Raw genomic sequence first — 19742 nt, 5'->3', positions numbered from 1 at the left:
AGACATTTACACAAAGCATTTATTTACTGTGCAATCTATTTGTTTTGACTCTTGTTCTGGTTCCTTGGGTTTTTTATTCTGTTTTTCTTGAAAGTCTATTTGTAGATTGCCTGAACCAAGCCTGCTTTTTTTTATTTCCGTTTTAAATTTGTCTGTTTGTTGCCTCAAAGTCTGCCTGCACTCGCAGCTATCTCTCCCGCCTGGAACACTGATCACTTTTTAGGAAATTTAGATATTATTTCATATAAAGCCACCTGTCACATTGCAAAAAATTTTTGTTTTCATTTATTAAAACATCCATGCTAACTATTTGAAAGTATTTACATTCATAAATCTTAGCAAATCCACAGAAATGGTTTGAAAGCTTTTTGAAAGTGTGTTCTTTTCTGAAATCTTCATATTTCTGGATTCAGGTTGATCGGGCAGGTTTTTGCTTTTGGCTTTAATACCTGCTTAGTTGTAAGTGAACAAAGATTACACTGCAAATTCCTTAAAATAATTTAAACCAAATGGAAATGTGCATTTGTGATAGTGTGCTGTTTAACATGCAAAACCTTGACAGCTGTGTAAATTTATTTTATTTGAAGTGATATTACATTTTACATCTGTTTATCAACGACTAAGAAATATTCATAATGTCACCCATCAACATATATGCAGGAAATACTTAACTTTTTTCATGTTCGAATGTTCAAAAAAGGTGCTTTTGATATTTTAATATGGTATTTACACAGGTGCCCTAAATGTTCTCCAGTATTCTTGAACAGATGTGCCAAAAAGAGTTTGACTGACTGTGGTCGGACTTCATGCATGTTTCCCGTAAAACTTTAGCATTATTGAAGAGACAGGGGCTTCTGGATGTCAGGCTTGAGTGCATGGAATTTTCAAAATATTTAATCAAGCCCTACAAAGTAAAGAAAAAAAAACGTGCATTCTTTCTTTTCTGTATTTAAATTGTCTTTTAAGTCTAGTTGTATATTGTCCTCCCTGTGAGCACTGATCTGCCTGAGATAACATATTAGTCTAATGAGTAATGTCAATTATGTGATATTTTACACTTTTCTGTATGGTTGGACTCATTCACAGAGGAAACCCAAGACAGCAGCTTGCAAAAGTGCCACAAAATATGAACCATTGCTCATCCAGTTTCACCAGGACCATTATGGCAATTGTAGATGACTCAATAGCTTAGCATCTATTATGGACTTGTTGACAACATAATGATCTACCGATGAGACTGATAATGGAAATTCAATGTTCATTACATGTGATTTTTAATTTTTTCCTTGATTGCTACTTGAATTTAAATTTCCATTTTTATAATAGTTTGAAAAGCATCAGAAAAAAATTATGTCTCTCTTTATCTACACAAAGGCTGTCAACTGGTGAACCATGGTCCAGATGGAGACTCAGCAAGGATTTCAGCAAAACAAACCTAATACTGTAGCAAATCCAATAAACGTATCAAAGAAAGCATTTATGTAAATCAGTTACCTGAAGCAACACATCTGACCGGACACAGAGCTTTAGACATTACACAGATGTTGCACAGATTTTTTTATTTTATTTACCCTTCCTGGTTTGATTATTCAAATTACAACATGGCTGTTAAAGAAAACGTTTATATATATATATATATATATATATATATATATATATATATATATATATATATATATAATTTAAGTGATTGATAAGTAATTTAATATGTCTAAGATGATTGAATGGAGAAGTCTATTTCTTCTTTTTGTAATAAATAAAGTCTTTATATAAATAAATCGCCATAATTTTTTCATTCAGTGTCCAGTCAGGCTCTTCATCCCTTTCTAAAATAAAGAGTAACTGGGAATCGGACCTTAATTATAATTTCACGGATGAGGAATGGTCCAAGGCCCTTGGTCGTGTACATACCTCGTCTATATGCACCCGTCATTCGTTAATACAATTTAAATTATTGCATAGAGTGTATTGGACAAAGACCAAACTATCTAAAATTAACCCTGGTTTGGATTCAACTTGTGACCAGTGTCGGCAGGCTTCGGCTACTCTTTATCATACTTTTTGGCTTTGCCCAGCCTTGACCTCTTTCTGGACATCAATTTTTAAATTTGAATACTTCATTTTAGATATTAAACCATGTCCCCTATAGCATTATTCGGACTCAACCCCACAAATCCCTCCTTGTCATCCTTACAATCAAACATGCTCGCCTTTTGTTTTATAGTAGCAAAGAGACTTATATTACTGAACTGGAAGAATCCTCACCCACCCAGTTATTCTCATTGGATACATGACCTGTCGCAATTTATGCAAATAGAAAAGATCAGATTTACATTACTTGGTATTACGGAAAAGTTTTACACCAACTGGCAACCATTCTTATCATATTTAAAAGAAAAATAAAATCCTGTTCTCTTTGTTTAGCCTTTTTGAGCTTTTCCCTTTGCCCCTGACTTCTTGGTAGATGTAGAAAGGAAAAGGGAAAACATATATCTTTGAGAGTGTTAATGTACTTACGTGCAAATCTTTTATTTTGTTTTATTATTATTATTTTTTCTTTCTTTCTCCTGTTCTTGATGCTCACATTCATGATTGTGATTGTATATATAACTAAGAAAGAGAGAGACCAATTTATTGTTGTTGGACTAGATTAACCACTGTTTCAGTGTCTTTCTGTTTAAAGTGCATCCTTTAAAAAGAGTTGGATTAAATACATCACCATATACCTAATGTCATATGGTTCGCTCATCCATATAAGCAAAGTCTATTGCCGAATTTTTGTAAATCATTGAAATGAGAATTAAAGTCTCTGTTATATAATATATAAAATAATTAAATTATTAAAAAAATAGATATGAATGTTTCAGTTGGCACATTTCCAAAATGAAGAATTGCACAGTTTTGCTCATCCATCATGGAGCTGATGTTTTTCTGAGTATAAAAAACCAACTAACAGCAAGCTAAAACATTGATGAAACCAGAAGGAAAATCATTTGGTTTATCACGATACCGGTTTATATTTTTTTTTCTAAAACCAGCATTAAACAGTGCATGAAAGAGTTTATGAATAAAGCAAAAATGATGAGACTAAAAAATGTGTAGCACAGCATGTGAGGCACTGTTTCTGTTGTTGTTATTTAACTCTGCACTGTATTTGTTATTGCATTATAAAGAATTTGAACTTTTGCAGATGAGCCAATCAAAGCATGACAGTAGGGAAGCAAATAAATATTTTTAGACTTTTTAGCTTTTTAGTGTTTTTCAGTCCTTACACATTACCAAAAATTTTTATCGTTGCAATTCCTTGGAATGCCACAGTCAACATATTAATGCTATTATAATGATACACTAGATAGACAAAATTGGGACACCCAATTTTTCCAGCCATATGTGATTTCTTGCCCAAACTGTTACCACAAAGATGGAGGTAGATAATTGTGTAGAACGTCTTTGGATGTGGTAGAATGAAATTTTCTCTACACTTGAACTAGGAGATGCAAACCTAATCAAACATGACAGTGCATGCCCCTGTGGACAATGCTCCAGCTCCATTTTGAGAGTGGAAGATCTCAAGTGGCCTTTAATAGAGCTTTAAACTTAATATTGAACACCTTTGGGATGATTTTGAACACCGCTGCACAAGAAAAAGTTACCTGCATTTGTGCATAAATATGATGCATTTTTTCTAATACTTCTGATTATTATTATTATTATTATCATTATTATTATTAATATTATTATTATTATTATTATTATTATTATTATTATTATTATTATTATTATTATTAATGCTCAAGAGGAAGCATTGCATGAACAAGGATAAACTATTAAAAACTTGCCAGCACGCCTGCTATCAACAGGTGCGATAACTGAAATGACTCTGGTGGAGTTCCCTTTTCTTTGTGAAGGGCAGACTCTACTCACTGCAAACTTTTGTTGCCGTTGATCGTAGTGGTTTTAATCCTGTGTTTAAGTCCCATGTCAGTCAACATCACACACAATATAAAATGTCAGCGGATTGGCATGGAAAATATGTCAAATCCGATTACATACCAGTCTGGTGTTATGAGAACATTTATCAGTCCTGATACCAGTACTCAGGATCAGATCCTTACATGACTTTTATCAAGAGTAAATATTAACATGTGGTGCATGTTTCAGTAGCATAGGAATATTATATAAATGTGACATATAATGAATATTACTTTCAAGTAATCAGTGATCAACCTAGGTTATGTGTATACATATTTTCCTCAAAAATGTTTATATTTAAGGTGGGTCACTAATATTTTTTTAGACTATCGTGGTAACACAGATAGTAGCTAAACCAAGAGAAAATAAATCACAAAACAGCTTTTATTTGTAATATTATCACATTTTATATAGTAATATAATAAATATTGAAGATTTCCAAAAGTATGAGGTTACATAAAAGGCTACAAAGGTCACAATATCAGTCATCAACAAAATATCAGACTAATAGGTCATTAGTTCACCCGAAAACCGCTTAAAACTGCCCAATTGAAAAAACAATTTTACTTTTACATCCAAACTATAGGTGGCAGTAGTGGAGACAAAGCATTCAATAAGCAGCTATTCGAAGGATTAGAAGAAGTTAAAAATACGGAAGCTTGTGTTTGATCGATTCATCACTTCTTGCTATGATATGTGGGGTCAGGAGGAGACTGGAAACTCTTATAATAAACAGTCTTATAAACTTATTTGGCATCCAAAACGAAGCAAAATTCTCTGTCGGTAAGGAGAACTGTGATTTATAATAAACCAATAAACAAAAGCCCAGCCTGTGTGATTAGATTTCAATTTGTAATAATACCAATATGTATAAATATTTATTAATATACATGAATTTACACTATTCAGTGTGAAATGGGTTATTGTGTTTTAAAATGTTCATACAATGTTTATTTAATTAATAATAAAAAAAGATTCAAAGAATAGAAATGCATTAGATATTGCCTGTAGAATTTAAATGCATATAATGCATTTGAAAAATTATATAATAAACAAATGGATGGTAATCGACTCGAGAGCCATTCTTTTGCATTTACAGTATTTTAATTAAAGATCCCAAACTGCTTTATGTTTGTTATTTAATGCATTGCAAAGCAAACAGCAGAGGAAAAACAGTCCTCATACCAAATGTGCTCAAAAGTCTTGGTAATAGTGATTCTGCGTATAAAATGAGCATTTTAGATACATTGTCATATTACTGTATTTCATGAAGAACGGGCTACAAAAACACTAATTGCACAAAATCAGTTTAACGACTATGTACTGCATATGTCATGGAGATATGAGCTGCTTATAGTCCTTGCCCTCTATAAAATAATATAAAGTACAGATTCTAACATTTATAGTAATTAGTGACTGGTCACATATAAAACTTAAAGGAGTAAAAAAACACCATGTTCATTAATATGTGAGTGCGTTTACATCTTGCATTTTTTTTACCTCACACAATACACTTGCATCCATGTAGGTTTTCACAGGTGTGAAAAAATTAAACTCTCTTGAACCCAAAAAAATCAAAATTTTAAATGTCAGTGCACAGCAATTAAAATGTAGAAATATAGCCACATTTAGAACAATGAAGCCTTACCTTTTTTTTTTTTTTCAATTAAATAGTCACAGACTGACTTGTTACATCCATATGAACCTGGAGAAGTTTGAAATACAGGACTGAATCCCCAAAGTCTACATTTTCCCTAATTTCATACTCATAGCACACCCTGTTAAAAACAAAATGGGTTTCCCAGAAAAAGAATACCTTCTCTAGGTAGTGTTACAATAGTGTTTGTGGATGTGCTGTGGAAAAGGCATGTGTACAGTTTTATCTGCTCTAATAAAAATAAGTACACGAATAGATAATAAAATATTTTTGCATGTGTGTGTTTAGGACCACTGCCTGGCTGTTCTGGTCCAATGGGCAGCCAGAAAGAGGATGCAGTGGTGGAGCATGTCTACTGCAGAGGTGCTGTCACTGAGTTACTTAAATTTGGGCACAAAGACCTGCATACAGTTACCAAAAACCTGAACTCACCCCAAGTCCTTTTCCTTATTATCCCAGGTATGCGAAACATTATCCAAGTTTTTAAACTGTACATCTACTTGTTTAAATTTAGATTTTAATTTGCCACTACTTTGTGTTTTGTGCATCTGTCCCACACTGTTTTGTGTTGTCTGTTTGCACTTGGTTGCACACGATGCACTTTATGTGGCGAGGACACTTACTTTAGTTCTGGGCTTTGTGTTCTGTTATGTGGCTTTATGTTGTGTGTTGTAGCTTTATGATGTTTAATGTAGCACCTGGGTTATGGATGAACGTTGTCTTATTTCACTGTGTAAAACATCAGCAATATATTTATGGTCGAAATGACAATAAAAGCTTCTTGACTAATGTAAACCTTTTGCAGCCCAGAAATTTTAGCAAAAGGTAATTGGGACAATAAATTGTAATTGATTAAATTGAAAGAAATGTAAATGTGAACATGAAACTTTTGAGTACTCGCTTAACAAAGCAGACATCGTTTTGTGACATTGTTACATTCCAGTTAATTGTCCCTGTGTTGTGTGATGTAGCTCTGTATTCTGTACGTAGCTTTGTGTCCCATTCCCCATTTATAAAGTCCACTTGTGTTGCTGTCTGACTCATAACAAAAAAAATCATATTAGATCAGAACATAACTATGGTCCATTGAAACATACAAAGGTATTTTGACATTGCATATAAAAAATAGATGCTAAATTCATCTCCTCCAAATGCATGGGTCTGCCCACAAAGTGTGTAAGTCCAAGCCAATTTGAAAAAGTTACTGTTTTTCAGTTGCTACAACAAACATAGGTAGAAGAGATACATGGTCTTAGCTAGATGCTTTCTTAGGACATTTCCCAATCCAGAAAGGATGTGTTCCACTCCTGATCTCAGAAGACTACATTTCCACGAAATGCAATTACCAATCAATCCAATGTGCATAGCAGATATAATACAAGCGGTGAACAAGCATGATTGATTGTAACCATTGATCAGAATGATCAGTTTGCACCTTTTGATTTTAGTGGGACACAGGAGATCGTTTGCACCTACAACTTCCGCTGTTGGTACAAGTTGCCCTAGAGCCCTTGCAATGGCAGGGCCTGTGTACTGTATGCTCTGGACGGTCAGTAATGACAGTCCCAGGGGTATGTGCCAGACAAAAGGCCTGATAATGCATGTTGATGTGCTTTGAATACAAGGGAATGTTAAATAGATTCCAGTGACTTCAAAACAAACTTCTCAGGCTTAAACTATCAATATAATATATTAAATATTCATAGCAAGTGGACACAGATTTTTTTTTATTTGGAACTCTACTACTGGAATGGGGTACACTGCTCCTCTTTATACTGTATATATGTTTCTATATCAGATAAATGTGCAATTCATCCAAACAAAGGCTGGTGTCACTTGTAGTTTTATTACAAAAGGTTTTTCAGAAGCTTCGGTTAAAGTAATCCAGTGTCTCTCCTCCTCCACCTATCCGTGGTACCAGCGTGGTTCATGAACAGTGCAGAGACAAAAGCTTAAGTTTTGTATGTGTAATATTTCCAGCTATAAAAATTTTCACTGCTGCAATACATGACACTGCAGGACATCCTACAAACTCTTTAACCTGTGTGAAGTATGAGCATGACCTAGGCAGGGCTTTTATACGCTGCTAATATCGAGTCCCTGCCCTGTGGTGACATAATGACTATGTTAATATTTGTCATTTAAGTCAGCAAAATAGGAAAAGTCTAAAGGGTTCATTATTCATATATATATATATATATATATATATATATATATATATATATATATATATATATATATATAATGTAAAAAATAAAACTATAAATGAAATGTCAAAATGAAACTATAAACTGAAATAAACTGAAACGTTTCAGTAAAGCAAAAGAGCTTTTGGAAATAAACAGCTGAGTTTATACTAAGAAAATATCAGAGGAAAATGTCTTTGGCAGTTTAAAGTAACTGAAGTGTTTTCAGACCCATTTGTACTCCTAAGAACTTTCCACAGACAGATATGAATTGGTCATGTTGGATATCCCACCATTGCATCTCATATGATTAATGTTCAAACCGCGTGTCATATGTTTCGGAATGAAATGAAACAGTTTGTTTCACTAGAGGTAAGTCTGCTTTATCTTTCTCCTTTCAGTCTTTTTTTTTTTATATTATTGTTTGTGAAGGTTCACTTGATTAGTTGTCTATAATGAATGCTGAGCATCAATATTTTATAAGGAAATTTCTGTTTGTGAGTGTGATGATTTTAGGAAGTTTCAAGTTTACGTTATATACCTAAATAGCTACCTTGCTTTTATAAAATGTATATTATTATTCTTCTTTTAAATAATCAAATTACTGTGATGTGATTTGCTTCATGCTTTTGTGTCCGACATTTAATTTTTTTTTAAAAGGGTTTCATTGTTTTTCTCAGTAACTCAAAATAGAAAGAGCACTGATGTAATCTCTCCTGTTTTCCAATTCCTTCTTGTATAACATTTCATACATGTCCATTTCTTGAGGCTCACTTTTTCTGCAGTAAGCCTCCAGCTACAGGTGTCACTAAGTGAAAACCCGCTCAGGCCCGATGACCTTAACGATGGCTGCATTGAGCTGCTGCTTTTCTTCGGCTCTGAATGTCACTGAGCATTGTGCTGAATGGACTCTTTATGGCCTTCCGAGAGCTTGTGTGAAGGGCCGTTATTGTAGAGCCCGTGCCCTTTTCCCTAGAGATAACAACAATAACCACCGTCGTATCACCAGAACCAACCCTCCTTGTCTTCCAGTGTTTTTATATCCGTCATGGCAGGAGCGCAGGTGGTGAGGTTTTACGCTTTTTACATAAGTCTTGGAGAGCCGAGATGAACATCATAGTTTAAGCTTGATAAAAGGCTACAGAAGACTTGTCATGCTTTGTCATTTTATGGCAGGGACGTTCTTACTTAGCCAAGATTTCGTAAACCACCACACATACACTTTCTCACTGACGTTACTGTGTATCTGTGGTGGTTGACGAAATCTCGGTCGACGAAATTCGAGGAACTCTCGACCTCAGTATTAAAGGTTCTATTATGTTTTAGTTTACCACATTTACCTAATCACCAGGTGATAGTTCAGTCTTTTGTGGTGTGAACACAGCATTGAATCACCTACCTATTAACACTCAGTTATATAACACATTCAGAAAGAAAAGAACATGCTCAATATTTCGAGCCAGTGCAGAACGCAGAATTGCTCGATATGTTCCACATATTCTTATTTAGAGTAATAAGAATTGGCATACAGAACATACAGCACACTTGGAAATTAGAAAGTACAGCAGGAAGCTAGTATCATGGCTTGGATTAGCAATAATCATTGTTGATTGTTGAAATTACGCTGGATGCGTAATAACATAAATTAAAGTTAAACCAGAAACTGAAGGTTCCTAATAGACTAGTAGATATATCACCTTTGTTATTGCTTGTGTGGTTGTCACAAAAATATATATATTAGTTAAATTATGTATTATATTTTATAATATTATATTATAACATTATTATAATAAATGATTATATTAATAATTCAAATAAAAAAATTAACTTTCTTTCGGCTTCTCCCATTAGGGGTCGCCACAGCGGACCATCCGCATGTTTGATTTGGCACGTTTTTACACTGGATGCCCTTCCTAACGCAACCCTCCCCATTTATACGGGCTTGGGACCGGCACTAAGGCTTGTGCAACTCTAATGGCTGGAGTTGGTTCCCTGACTGGGAATCGAACCCGGGCCGCAGCGGTGAGAGCGCCGCATCCTAACCACTAGACCACCAGGGAACCAGGGAAATAAATTATTCAAATAAATATTATATTATAAATGTACTATATTAGTACTTTATTAGGGACTCCATATTGATATTGGTTAAGCCAATATATTGGCCTTTTGCTCTCTCACCTTGTTCCGAGGTGTTGAAAACATTCATTCATGCTGTGACTCTCCTTTTCGGGCGAATCCCTAATGGTGCTAAAATGAATTTAATTCTGCGGACTGGCGAGACCAATGAAATACATAACCCACTTTGAGAAGACGTTGTAGCATTCTCAACCCAAAATCCCAGATCACTAGTTTCTGAAATATTTAAACCAACTAATTTAATATCAACAACCCCTGTCACTGTTGTTACAGAGAACAAATTTTATTTTTTTTTTTTTAACCCCATTTTGATGTATTATGTGAACAATCACTGAATCTCTTGAAATGTATTTGTATGATTTTATGAATTGTGCTGCTGTTACATGATTGGCTGATTAGATAACCGCATGAGTGTTCCTGATGAAGTGGAGATAGAGTATATATATCATAATGTGGGCTTAATAGACTTAAAATATCCTCCTCCTCTGTGTGCATTAGAATTCATTATTTATTAAATGTGATTAAGATAAATCATTTCTTCTTGGCTGTTCATTTCGATCATGTAAGGTCAAAGTAACCAAAATGTAGGCCTTGTTGAGCAGTAAATGTCAATGACACTACAGAAGAATATTTCTAGCCGGAACGTCAAACCTTTGATCAAACCTCATATCATAACTACTCTTTAGTCAGAGAGAACCTTGTAATACTTAGGTCATGAAATTGTAATAATATGTAGAATGACACGTACTCTATTCTCGTTAAATCATAGTCGTATAATGGCTTCCTGTAAGTGTTATGCTGTTTTTTTTTTTTTTTTATATTAATGAGCTGTTTATAGACAGCATACAGAGATTTACCCCTGCCAGAGTGATAAGTTTAATGACTTGTTTCATGCAGAATTTGGTGTTTCGTGCAGAGTATCTCCGCTTATCTCACGCCTTATCAGACCAAACATTGGGTTATTTCAGCCTTTTTAGATGTCAGGTATTTCCCCGATGGGATCAAATTCCAGTTAATCAGGAGAGCCTGAAAGTAGCGATAGGATCTGTGCCCAGATGACTTGACATTCCTTTGGGTTGCAGTTAACTTTAGATGCTTAACACCCGTGCTGATCTGTTGGATCAGTGAATAGCCACAGCTTATCCTAATTGTCTTGAGATATGTTTAGCTCTGCATGAGCACTACTGCGAGATAACCACTGCAGATTCTTTTACCACTGAGACACAGCTGCTTTTTGTAAAGAAAATTTTATAACATAAAAATATATTGTATTATAGTAAATGTGTTTTTGAGAAGAATTGAACTTTTGCTTTTAAGATTGTGCTGCCAAAATATGCTGTACATAGATGATTAGTGATTATTATTTTCCTTTTTTTTTTTAAGCGAAATACTACCATTACTTGAGAATTAAGCGGTTTTAAATATTGAAGTTTTGTTGAGCTATTCATAATTTGTTGCGGGGGTATGCGGTTGGGGGGGAGGGAGGTGAGAGAAGAGTAACTTGTTATAGCTCATATTAAAGCCATAAAGATGTACAGAGGGTTTGGAACGGCCTTTACAGATGGTTTACATTTATAAGAACCTGATGTGCAAGGCACTCTCCAAGCAGCTGCTTCCAATAACCTTCAGTATCACATTGTTTGATAATTCATAACGATCTTACAAAGATTCCTTCTAGTCTTTCCTCAGCTCCTCATATACTATCTATAAGGGGGCTGCTATGAGGTCTCCTTTCCGCTTTTCCAATCACTGGAAGACCTACAGATTGAGGGCTTGTTCAATCAATTTAATCTATTTAACAGTGATGTCTTTTAATAATGATTGAAGCATTCCTTTTTTCATTTTTTCCCCCCAGAATATGAAATCTATATGGAGTTACCTTGTCACTCCTCACAGTCTGTCCTCCCCTAATTCAGTCTGTCCTCCCCTAATTTCTTTCTTTCTTTCTTTGCTTAAGCCTCACACTTTTTTTTTGTTTCTGGTCTTTTTTTTTTTTTTTTGAGCAAAACCCTTACCATCCATCTTTTCCTGCTAATGAGGTGATGCGGTAAACTTAGCAATGATGACCACCTTGGATGATGAACAATATGTTATGTGGTACATAGAGGGTCATAGAGTTTCATGGCTAGCTTCTTGTTAATGAAATATGTATAATAAGCCATTGTCTGGCCACTTGTTCACTCAGTTTGCGCAAACTGCGGACAATATCATTATTAGCAAAAAATGATCGTATTTGATTTTTATATGGTAACGGTTTATGTTTCGGGTCCACTTTTTTGGGACGGGAGCCATTTTGTAAAAGACACATCAGGCACCTCTGAATCCATGTGCAGCCTCGCTCTCATCTGGAAGCACACGCAACTGTGAATTTAAAGACGAGCCCTTAGGAGATAAAGTTGTCTATCAGAAGATTTGGCCATCCTGACCCTTGTCTCTTTGTTTGCCAGGGTCAATCAATCATTTTCACTTCTTCCTCTTTCATAAGATGGATAGACATTTTGGCATGTTAAGAGCCAATCCATTAAAAAGGTACTCCACATAGTGTCTGCGCTGAAGAATTCCATCGCCTTCAGGGGTGATCTCGTCTAATATACGGGTTGGTTTTTTTTTTTTCGCGACCAAACCTGCGACTGCAATTCAGTATTGAAGATATCAATCAAAGTGTACAGTTTATGTTCAGCTGGTGAATTTGGGATTGTGTCCCAGACCAGAATGCATCTTATCCCCAGTTTGTAGTGCAAAATTTTTCACTTGTGCCAAACTTGACAACATATTTCATCCTACACAAACCTCAAGGGGCGCACATCACTGTTTGGCTAGCCTAACGGAGATTTAGGGGCGTGTGTGTGTGTGTGTCTGTGTGCGTAAAGAACGAAAGGTTGTCAGAGAGAGTGGGCTTTGCACCTGCAAGGCTACGTCAGTGGTGTGGTAGTCCATGCAGCCTTGGGGTCAGACACGGCAGGCAAGGTATCTGTTTAATGTTCTAGCGAACAGTGCTGAATTTATGAACCTTGTGAAAAGAGGGAAATGATAACGTTACAGAGAGGAGAAGAAAGCTCATGCCCTTTTTTTTTTTTTTAAATATAGGAATGCCTCCTTTACATTCTTTCTCCATGCACAGAATGGAAAAGATTTCTCTATACTGTTACTGTTTTAACAGAAAATCTTCCCTTTGATTCACATCCAGTGACGTGTATGATTGGAAAGCAAAAAGAAGTCCAACTTCCACTTGCTTTGATCTCATAAACACGCAATCACGTTTTATGGATGTTAAGAGCTTCCTGGTTATATAACCTACCTCTTACATCATGTAATCAAGTTCTTCGGGTTCCTCACCAGCGCCCTCACACTTTGCTCTTACAGTGGAGGGTTTAATGGTCCAATATTTGTGTGGAAGACTTTTTACGCTACATATTCTATACTGACTGCTCTTTTTGTAGCGACATGAAGCATAAATGATGAATATGACACTTGCAGTTGCCTGAAAGCAGTCAATGCTTACTCAGTATAAAAATGTATAGTATTGTGTGTGTGTGTGTGTGTGTGTGTGTGTGTGTGTGTGTGTGTGTGTGTGTGTTGTTTAGGCTATAAAAATATGTCTAGGAAAATCACACACAAAAAAACCCACAAACTTACACAAAACCACAATATTGTTAGACTGTGGCTTTCATCCCTAGCATCCATTACATTGATTTGTTTAATATTTGAGAGTTAAGCAGACATTTCCACTCAGAAGTTAATCTCATAATATCTCAAAATTCATATTTCCCATTGGGTTAATGAGAAGTTCCTTTTCAGTTGCTTCCTCTGCACGACCGGCAGACTGTTATGCATAATATGACACATAAAGACTTGCTTGCGCACATTATCAAGGCACTGAGCCATATGCAGCTGTTTTTTTTCGTCTTTTTTTTCCCAGATTAATGACTGAAGAAAAATGAATACAAATATGAAAAGGAAAAGAGTAAGTGCTCTGAGTTTCCTCGCGGAAAAAGAAGCTCAAGCATGATAATTTTCGGTCCGTGTGTGGACCACCTCTTGTACACCGCAGCTGTTTTTAAGGTCTTACCACTTTTTTCTCAGCCCTCACATGCTCTTGTTTAAAGGTTTTGTATTCAGTCATTAACAGTGTTAAGTGGCTTGTAAAGTGTTTCAGTTCGCTGTAAGGCATCGATTTGATAAGGCCTGATTACCAAAGCCAGCTGCTACGCTACTTCATAGGAAAAGAACTGCGTAAGCGTCGCTACCTTATTTATCCTGTGACTACACTGTTTTGTTTGGTTTTTCAGACACTGATTCACATACAGTTTGTCTTGGATTAAATTACACTGTGGATTTTTTTTTCATTGGTAATTTTTTTAGACTAATAGACTACAATGTCTTATATCCAATTTGTTTTTGTTTCCTCCTGTTATCCATGTGTGTTTCCTCACTTGAAGAGGACGCTGCATCTGGGACAGTTTTGCTCATTGCGCAGCCTCACTGCATTCTTAGCAGGCCAAATGACTCACTGTACTGAGATTTATCTGCTGCTTTAGTGGATGGCGGCGATGGAATTTACACCTCGAACATCCCACTCAGCGCCTTTACTTACTTAGTGACAGTATTTCCAAGTTGCTTCTTTCTCAGAAGTTGGAATTGACAGCAAAGTTTTTTCCCCCTCAAAAAATGATTTAAGACAGTGGTTTTATGAAACTTTTCTAGCCATGATGCACTGGTTACTTTTTTCCTCTTTTTTAGCACGTATACACACATACACACACAAACATAAACACACTGTATTAGCAAAAGTTTTCGGACAAAAGTTTAGCATCTCACAGCATCCCATTGATTTAACATTTCGTACTTTTACTTTCCTTCATTTAGTTTTCTTTTTTTCTGCATCTTTGAAGTAACGCAGGTAAGTATTCAGTGTGATTACAATTTTTTTTCTCTTCCCTCTGCAGGCAATCCTGGCATAGTGGGATTTTACAAGACCTTCATGTGGACACTGTATCAGGCATTTAACCAACGATACCCAGTCTGGGCTGTGAGTCATGCTGGACACTGTGCACCTCCAGACACAATGGATATGGTTGAAGGTTAGACACCAACATGTGCATGGTTCAGAAAATTACATAATTTGATGCAATTTGTTGTGGATGTCCTTTCATGTTAAGGGTGTTTTGCTCACAACTTTTGACTTGTTTTGTCTGTAACTATTTACCATCTTTTGCTTGATCTTCTTCTTCTTCTTTTGGCTTCTCCCATTAGGAGTCGCCACAGCGGATCATCCATTTTCATACCTCTCTGTCCTCTACATCTGCCTCTTTCAACCCAACTACCTGCATGTCTTCCCTCACCACATCCATAAACCTCATCCTTGGTCTTCCTCTTTTCCTCCTTCCTGGTGGCTCCATCCTCAGCATTCTCCTACTGATATACCCCATGTCCCTCCTTTGCACATGTCCAAACCATCTCAATCTCACCTCCCTTACCTTGACTCCAAAACGTCCTACATGCACTGTCCCTCTAATAAACTCATTTCTAATCCTGTCCATCCTTATCACTCCCAACGAAAACCTCAACATCTTCAGCTCTGCTCCCTCCAGCTCCACCTTCTGTCTTTTACTCAATGCCACTGTGTCTAAACCATACATCATCGCAGATCTCACCACAGTCCTATAAACAACCATATTTTGCTTGCTAGTACTCTGATAGACGCTGATCTGTCTGTAATGGCACTAGTATATATTTTTGATGGCAACCACAAAGGATATCTGTAACCAAATGCAAATCCACTTTGTAAATGTAATGATTCCCAATCACCTTCATAAAATTTCCAAGTTGACAAGATCACTATTCTCATTAAGACAGTAGGTGGCAGCAGACAATTAAACAGACTGCAGTTGTCCCACAAAATATGTGAGACATCAAGTAAGGACTGTCAGAACATCCACAGGGCAATAAGAAAAGTGGTCACTATTGCGAAATGAAAAGCTTAATTTAATTTGCAATTGCTCTTGATTAAATACGACTGTAGAAGATTTTTGTCTAAAACTGAGAATATATGGACTTCTTGCTGAGCCGTAGTTGTGTCATGGTGTGCAGTTGCCAGACCAATCCAAGGGAAAAGGATTCTCCCCACCACACAGTAGGGAGGAATGTTGAACGTGTACAACGCTGGCGAGCTGAACCAGGCAGCTTCTCGCTCTTCTTCTTCATGCCAGTGTATGAATGCTGTTCAATCATAAACCAGTGTGGACATTTTTATTGACGTTGGTACGTGGGAAAAACATTAGCCAAGCCCACCTGTAATAAGCCAAACCACATACAGATGGCTTGGATCGCTTGAAAGAGCACTTCCACTGGCTAGCTGGACGGATTAGACAGCAGAGGTGTAAGTTGGCCATATCAAGCCTGCCGACAGGCGAAAATATAATGCTTCAGAGACCATACCTGTCTTATTCGAATCATGATTATACAAATCATCATATCTATTTCATACAAATCTGATTACGCAACAACATCAAAATGTTATATTAAACAAATGTAGCCTTTGTTGAAATTAAAGGAATGACAGGAATTAGAAATTGATAGTTGTTATCATGGTATGTGCAATCAGACCTACATGATGTAATCTTCAAACAGTCCTCAAGCCCAACCAGATGAACTACAGTTTTTTTTTTTTTTGTTTAAATTGTGAACAAATGGTGAGCATTCACCTAATCACAAACATAATAACACTGTTAATCACAGACACACACATGCAGCATGGGTCTATGGCCAAACAAAAGGCTCTGACACCCATTACTCCTTGTATCCCATCACAGAGTCACTGGCAGAATGCAGAAAAAAACGTGTGCTGCGCAAAGTAATCCAACGTGCCAAAGGATTATACTAAGGGGCAAACTGTTGCCAAGCCATCACAGATAAAAGTGAAGTGAGTGACACCCCTGATCATCATCAATAGGAAGCTTAAGCACAGGAGTATCAAGTAAATAGGACACTTTTCCCTCAGGACCATTGACTTGTCCAACTTCATGATCCATCTTTCATCATATTCTGCCATTTGGTTCACAGATGCCCTGATCCATTAAAATAGCTGCTTATTTTACAACCTATTGCTAAAGTTATAGAATATCAGACTGGAGCCAGCTAAGATGTTTCAGGAGACCATATGATTCTATGTTATCCTGATCAGATTTTCTTCCACTCCATATGGTCAGAAATGATGAAATCACTTAATGTTGGGCGAAAATGTGTACAGGAATCATTGATCCCTTTGAAAACATAGTGCTGGGTTTATTAAAGTCTAAGTTAGACGTATATTCTGTAGTGGAATGATTCATTTTAATAAGTTAAATATGTTAAAGCTTGTGCATTGTTAGACCTGCAGTATGACCTGATGCGAGGACAGGTCAAATTAACCTGCAACTAAATATTATTTTTGTAATGGATTAATCGGACTCCCACACCTCCCCCAATTAATCGGTTAAAAAACGATTTTAATTCTATGTTTTGTATATAAACCCCAATTCTGGGTATTTATGTATAAAAGTGTATTTAAAAAAATGCAAAAGCCACAAATTGAGTTTAGCAATCTTTCATTTTGGCAATTAAAGCTTATAGTTGCTGCTTATTGAGGAGTGCATAAGGGATTTCACCTTTGAACAAATTCACTCGTGCTGGGTTTTGTAAAAAAAAAAAAAAAAAAAATACCTTTGAGTATGAAAAGTGAGGCGGTTTGTGTAAATCAACATTTGTATTGTATTTTGCAGATGGCAAGTTGACAACCATGCTTTATAAAATAATGTTTTGTCAATTTTTGTTTAAAAAAATACACAATTGTTCATTTGTGAAAATATAAGCATCTAGCATATAATTAATTTAATCTTGTATAATAATTGAATGATATATGCATAAATTAATTATACAAACATTAAAAATAAGAATTTGAATGCAGTAAAGCTTCAGTAAATCAAGTTACTGTTGCAGTAGACAAATGCTAAAAAAACTTATATGGAGAAATGCAGCGAGCCAGCAGACTTGATTTATAAAAGGAAAAAATATGTATTGGTGTACAAATGCATAAGCATTTGCTGAAAACCACAACAGTGACAAAAAATGTATAGTTTACTGCTGCTGTTATTTGCTGCTTTCAGATTTAGTGTTTGTTTGCATCAGAGCTGCAACAACTAATCGATAATCGATAATGAAATTCGTTGTCAATGAATGCCGTTATCGTTTAGTTAGGCTGCTCAAGTTATGGGTTTGCGTGACGGTAAGATAACACTGCTGCTTGGGAAAATGTGGGAGAGAACAGAGTCAACCGGCAGCACGAAAATGTGTGCGTCCCAAGTCCTCCAAGGCAAAGAGGATTTTATATTAGACACAACAAAGAAAACTGTACCTGGAAGTTGTGCAAAGAGGAGCCTTCGTGGAATGGAAGTACAACAGTGATGCACGAGCACATAAAAAAAAAAAAAAACTGGTGTCACGGATAAAGGCGAAACATCAGCACGGTGAGCAAAAACTGTATAATCCGTATCATGTGAAAATGGTGTAGTTTAACGAAGTGGTTGTTTGTAATTTAGGGACATTCGCACTGGATCTGTTCTGTCTTGACTGCTGAGCATCAGGTTGCGCAATCATCTCGCTCATGTCATAGTGATGGATTCAAATAAAACGGTGCAAACAAACACTACAGCTAAAATCAGCAAATAACAGCAGCAATAAACAATTACATTGTTTACTCACTGTTGTGTTTTTAGCGAACGGTTATGCATTTGTACTTTTTCAATTTGTACGCAGATTTGTTTTCTTTTTTTTTTTAAATCGAGCCTGTTAGCTTGCTGCGTTTCTCCATTCCATTCAGTTTTATTACATTCAAATGCTATAATTGCATTCAAATGCTTGTTTTTAATGTTTGTATATTTTATTGATGCTTATATCATTTAATTATTATACTAAATTAAATAATTATATATTCTAGATGCTTATATCTTTACAAGCGAACAAAATGTCTGTATTTTTTTTTTTAACAAAAATTGTCAAAACAATGTTGTATTATATTTTATATAGATTTTTTTTAAGCATAATTGTCAGTTTGCCATCTGCAAAATACGATACAAATGTTGATTTACACAAATTGCTTCACATTTAATATTAAAATGCTTTATTTATTTATTTATTTTTTATAAATGTTCTTACAAAAATAAACAACCGAGCATGAGTGAATTTGCATTTTTTTTTTTTAAGTACACTTTTATACATATATATACCCCTGAATTAGGGTTTTATATACCGTATTTTTCGGACTATAAGCCGCTACTTTTTTCCCACGTTTTGAACCCCGTGGCTTAAACAACGAAGCGGCTAATTTATGGATTTTTCCTGGGTTTTTCCCGGTTTCACAAATTTTAAGCCAAAAAACTGAACCCCATAACATTAGACCAATTAAATTTCCGAATGGAAACAAAAAAACGCACCTCACCTGTGTTCTGAGCTGCACGGCTTCAGGAGAAAAAACTTCCATTTTTTTTGGCAACAGCGTTATGGGTTAGTCAAAGAAACTTAGAAATGAGCATCAGAAAATAATAAGGACATATTCCTCAGTCTTACACACACGCAGTAATACCGGGAGAATGCAGTGGCAGGCTATTCTCAAAATACCGCTCTGCTCTTAAAGGAAGCGCAACATATTTCACCCGTTACACCGTGTGTAACGTGTCTTTTGTTAAAGCCTGTGTAAAGTACATTAGTGTAGACAGCGGCTTATAGACAGGTGCGGCTTATTTATGTTTAAAATA

At 35.8% G+C, this 19742-nt stretch overlaps 1 protein-coding gene across 1 annotated transcript in view; it reads left to right on the top strand.

Moving 5' to 3' along the window:
- The first annotated feature begins 4601 nt into the window (after positions 1–4601).
- The window catches only part of ldah (lipid droplet associated hydrolase), a 47568-nt gene continuing 32427 nt past the window's right edge, over positions 4602–19742 (top strand). The window contains exons 1-3 of the mRNA XM_046855415.1: positions 4602–4755; positions 5918–6088; positions 14898–15032. Coding sequence (XP_046711371.1) covers positions 4662–4755; positions 5918–6088; positions 14898–15032 — 400 coding nt within the window. The 5' untranslated portion in view covers positions 4602–4661. The remainder of the gene's footprint in view (positions 4756–5917; positions 6089–14897; positions 15033–19742) is intronic.

This window comes from Silurus meridionalis, chromosome 8 (genome assembly GCF_014805685.1).
Source record: "Silurus meridionalis isolate SWU-2019-XX chromosome 8, ASM1480568v1, whole genome shotgun sequence".
Classification (NCBI taxonomy): Eukaryota; Metazoa; Chordata; class Actinopteri; order Siluriformes; family Siluridae; genus Silurus; species Silurus meridionalis.
Note: the sequence above shows the minus strand (reverse complement) of the source record. Positions and strands in the feature narration are given on the sequence as shown.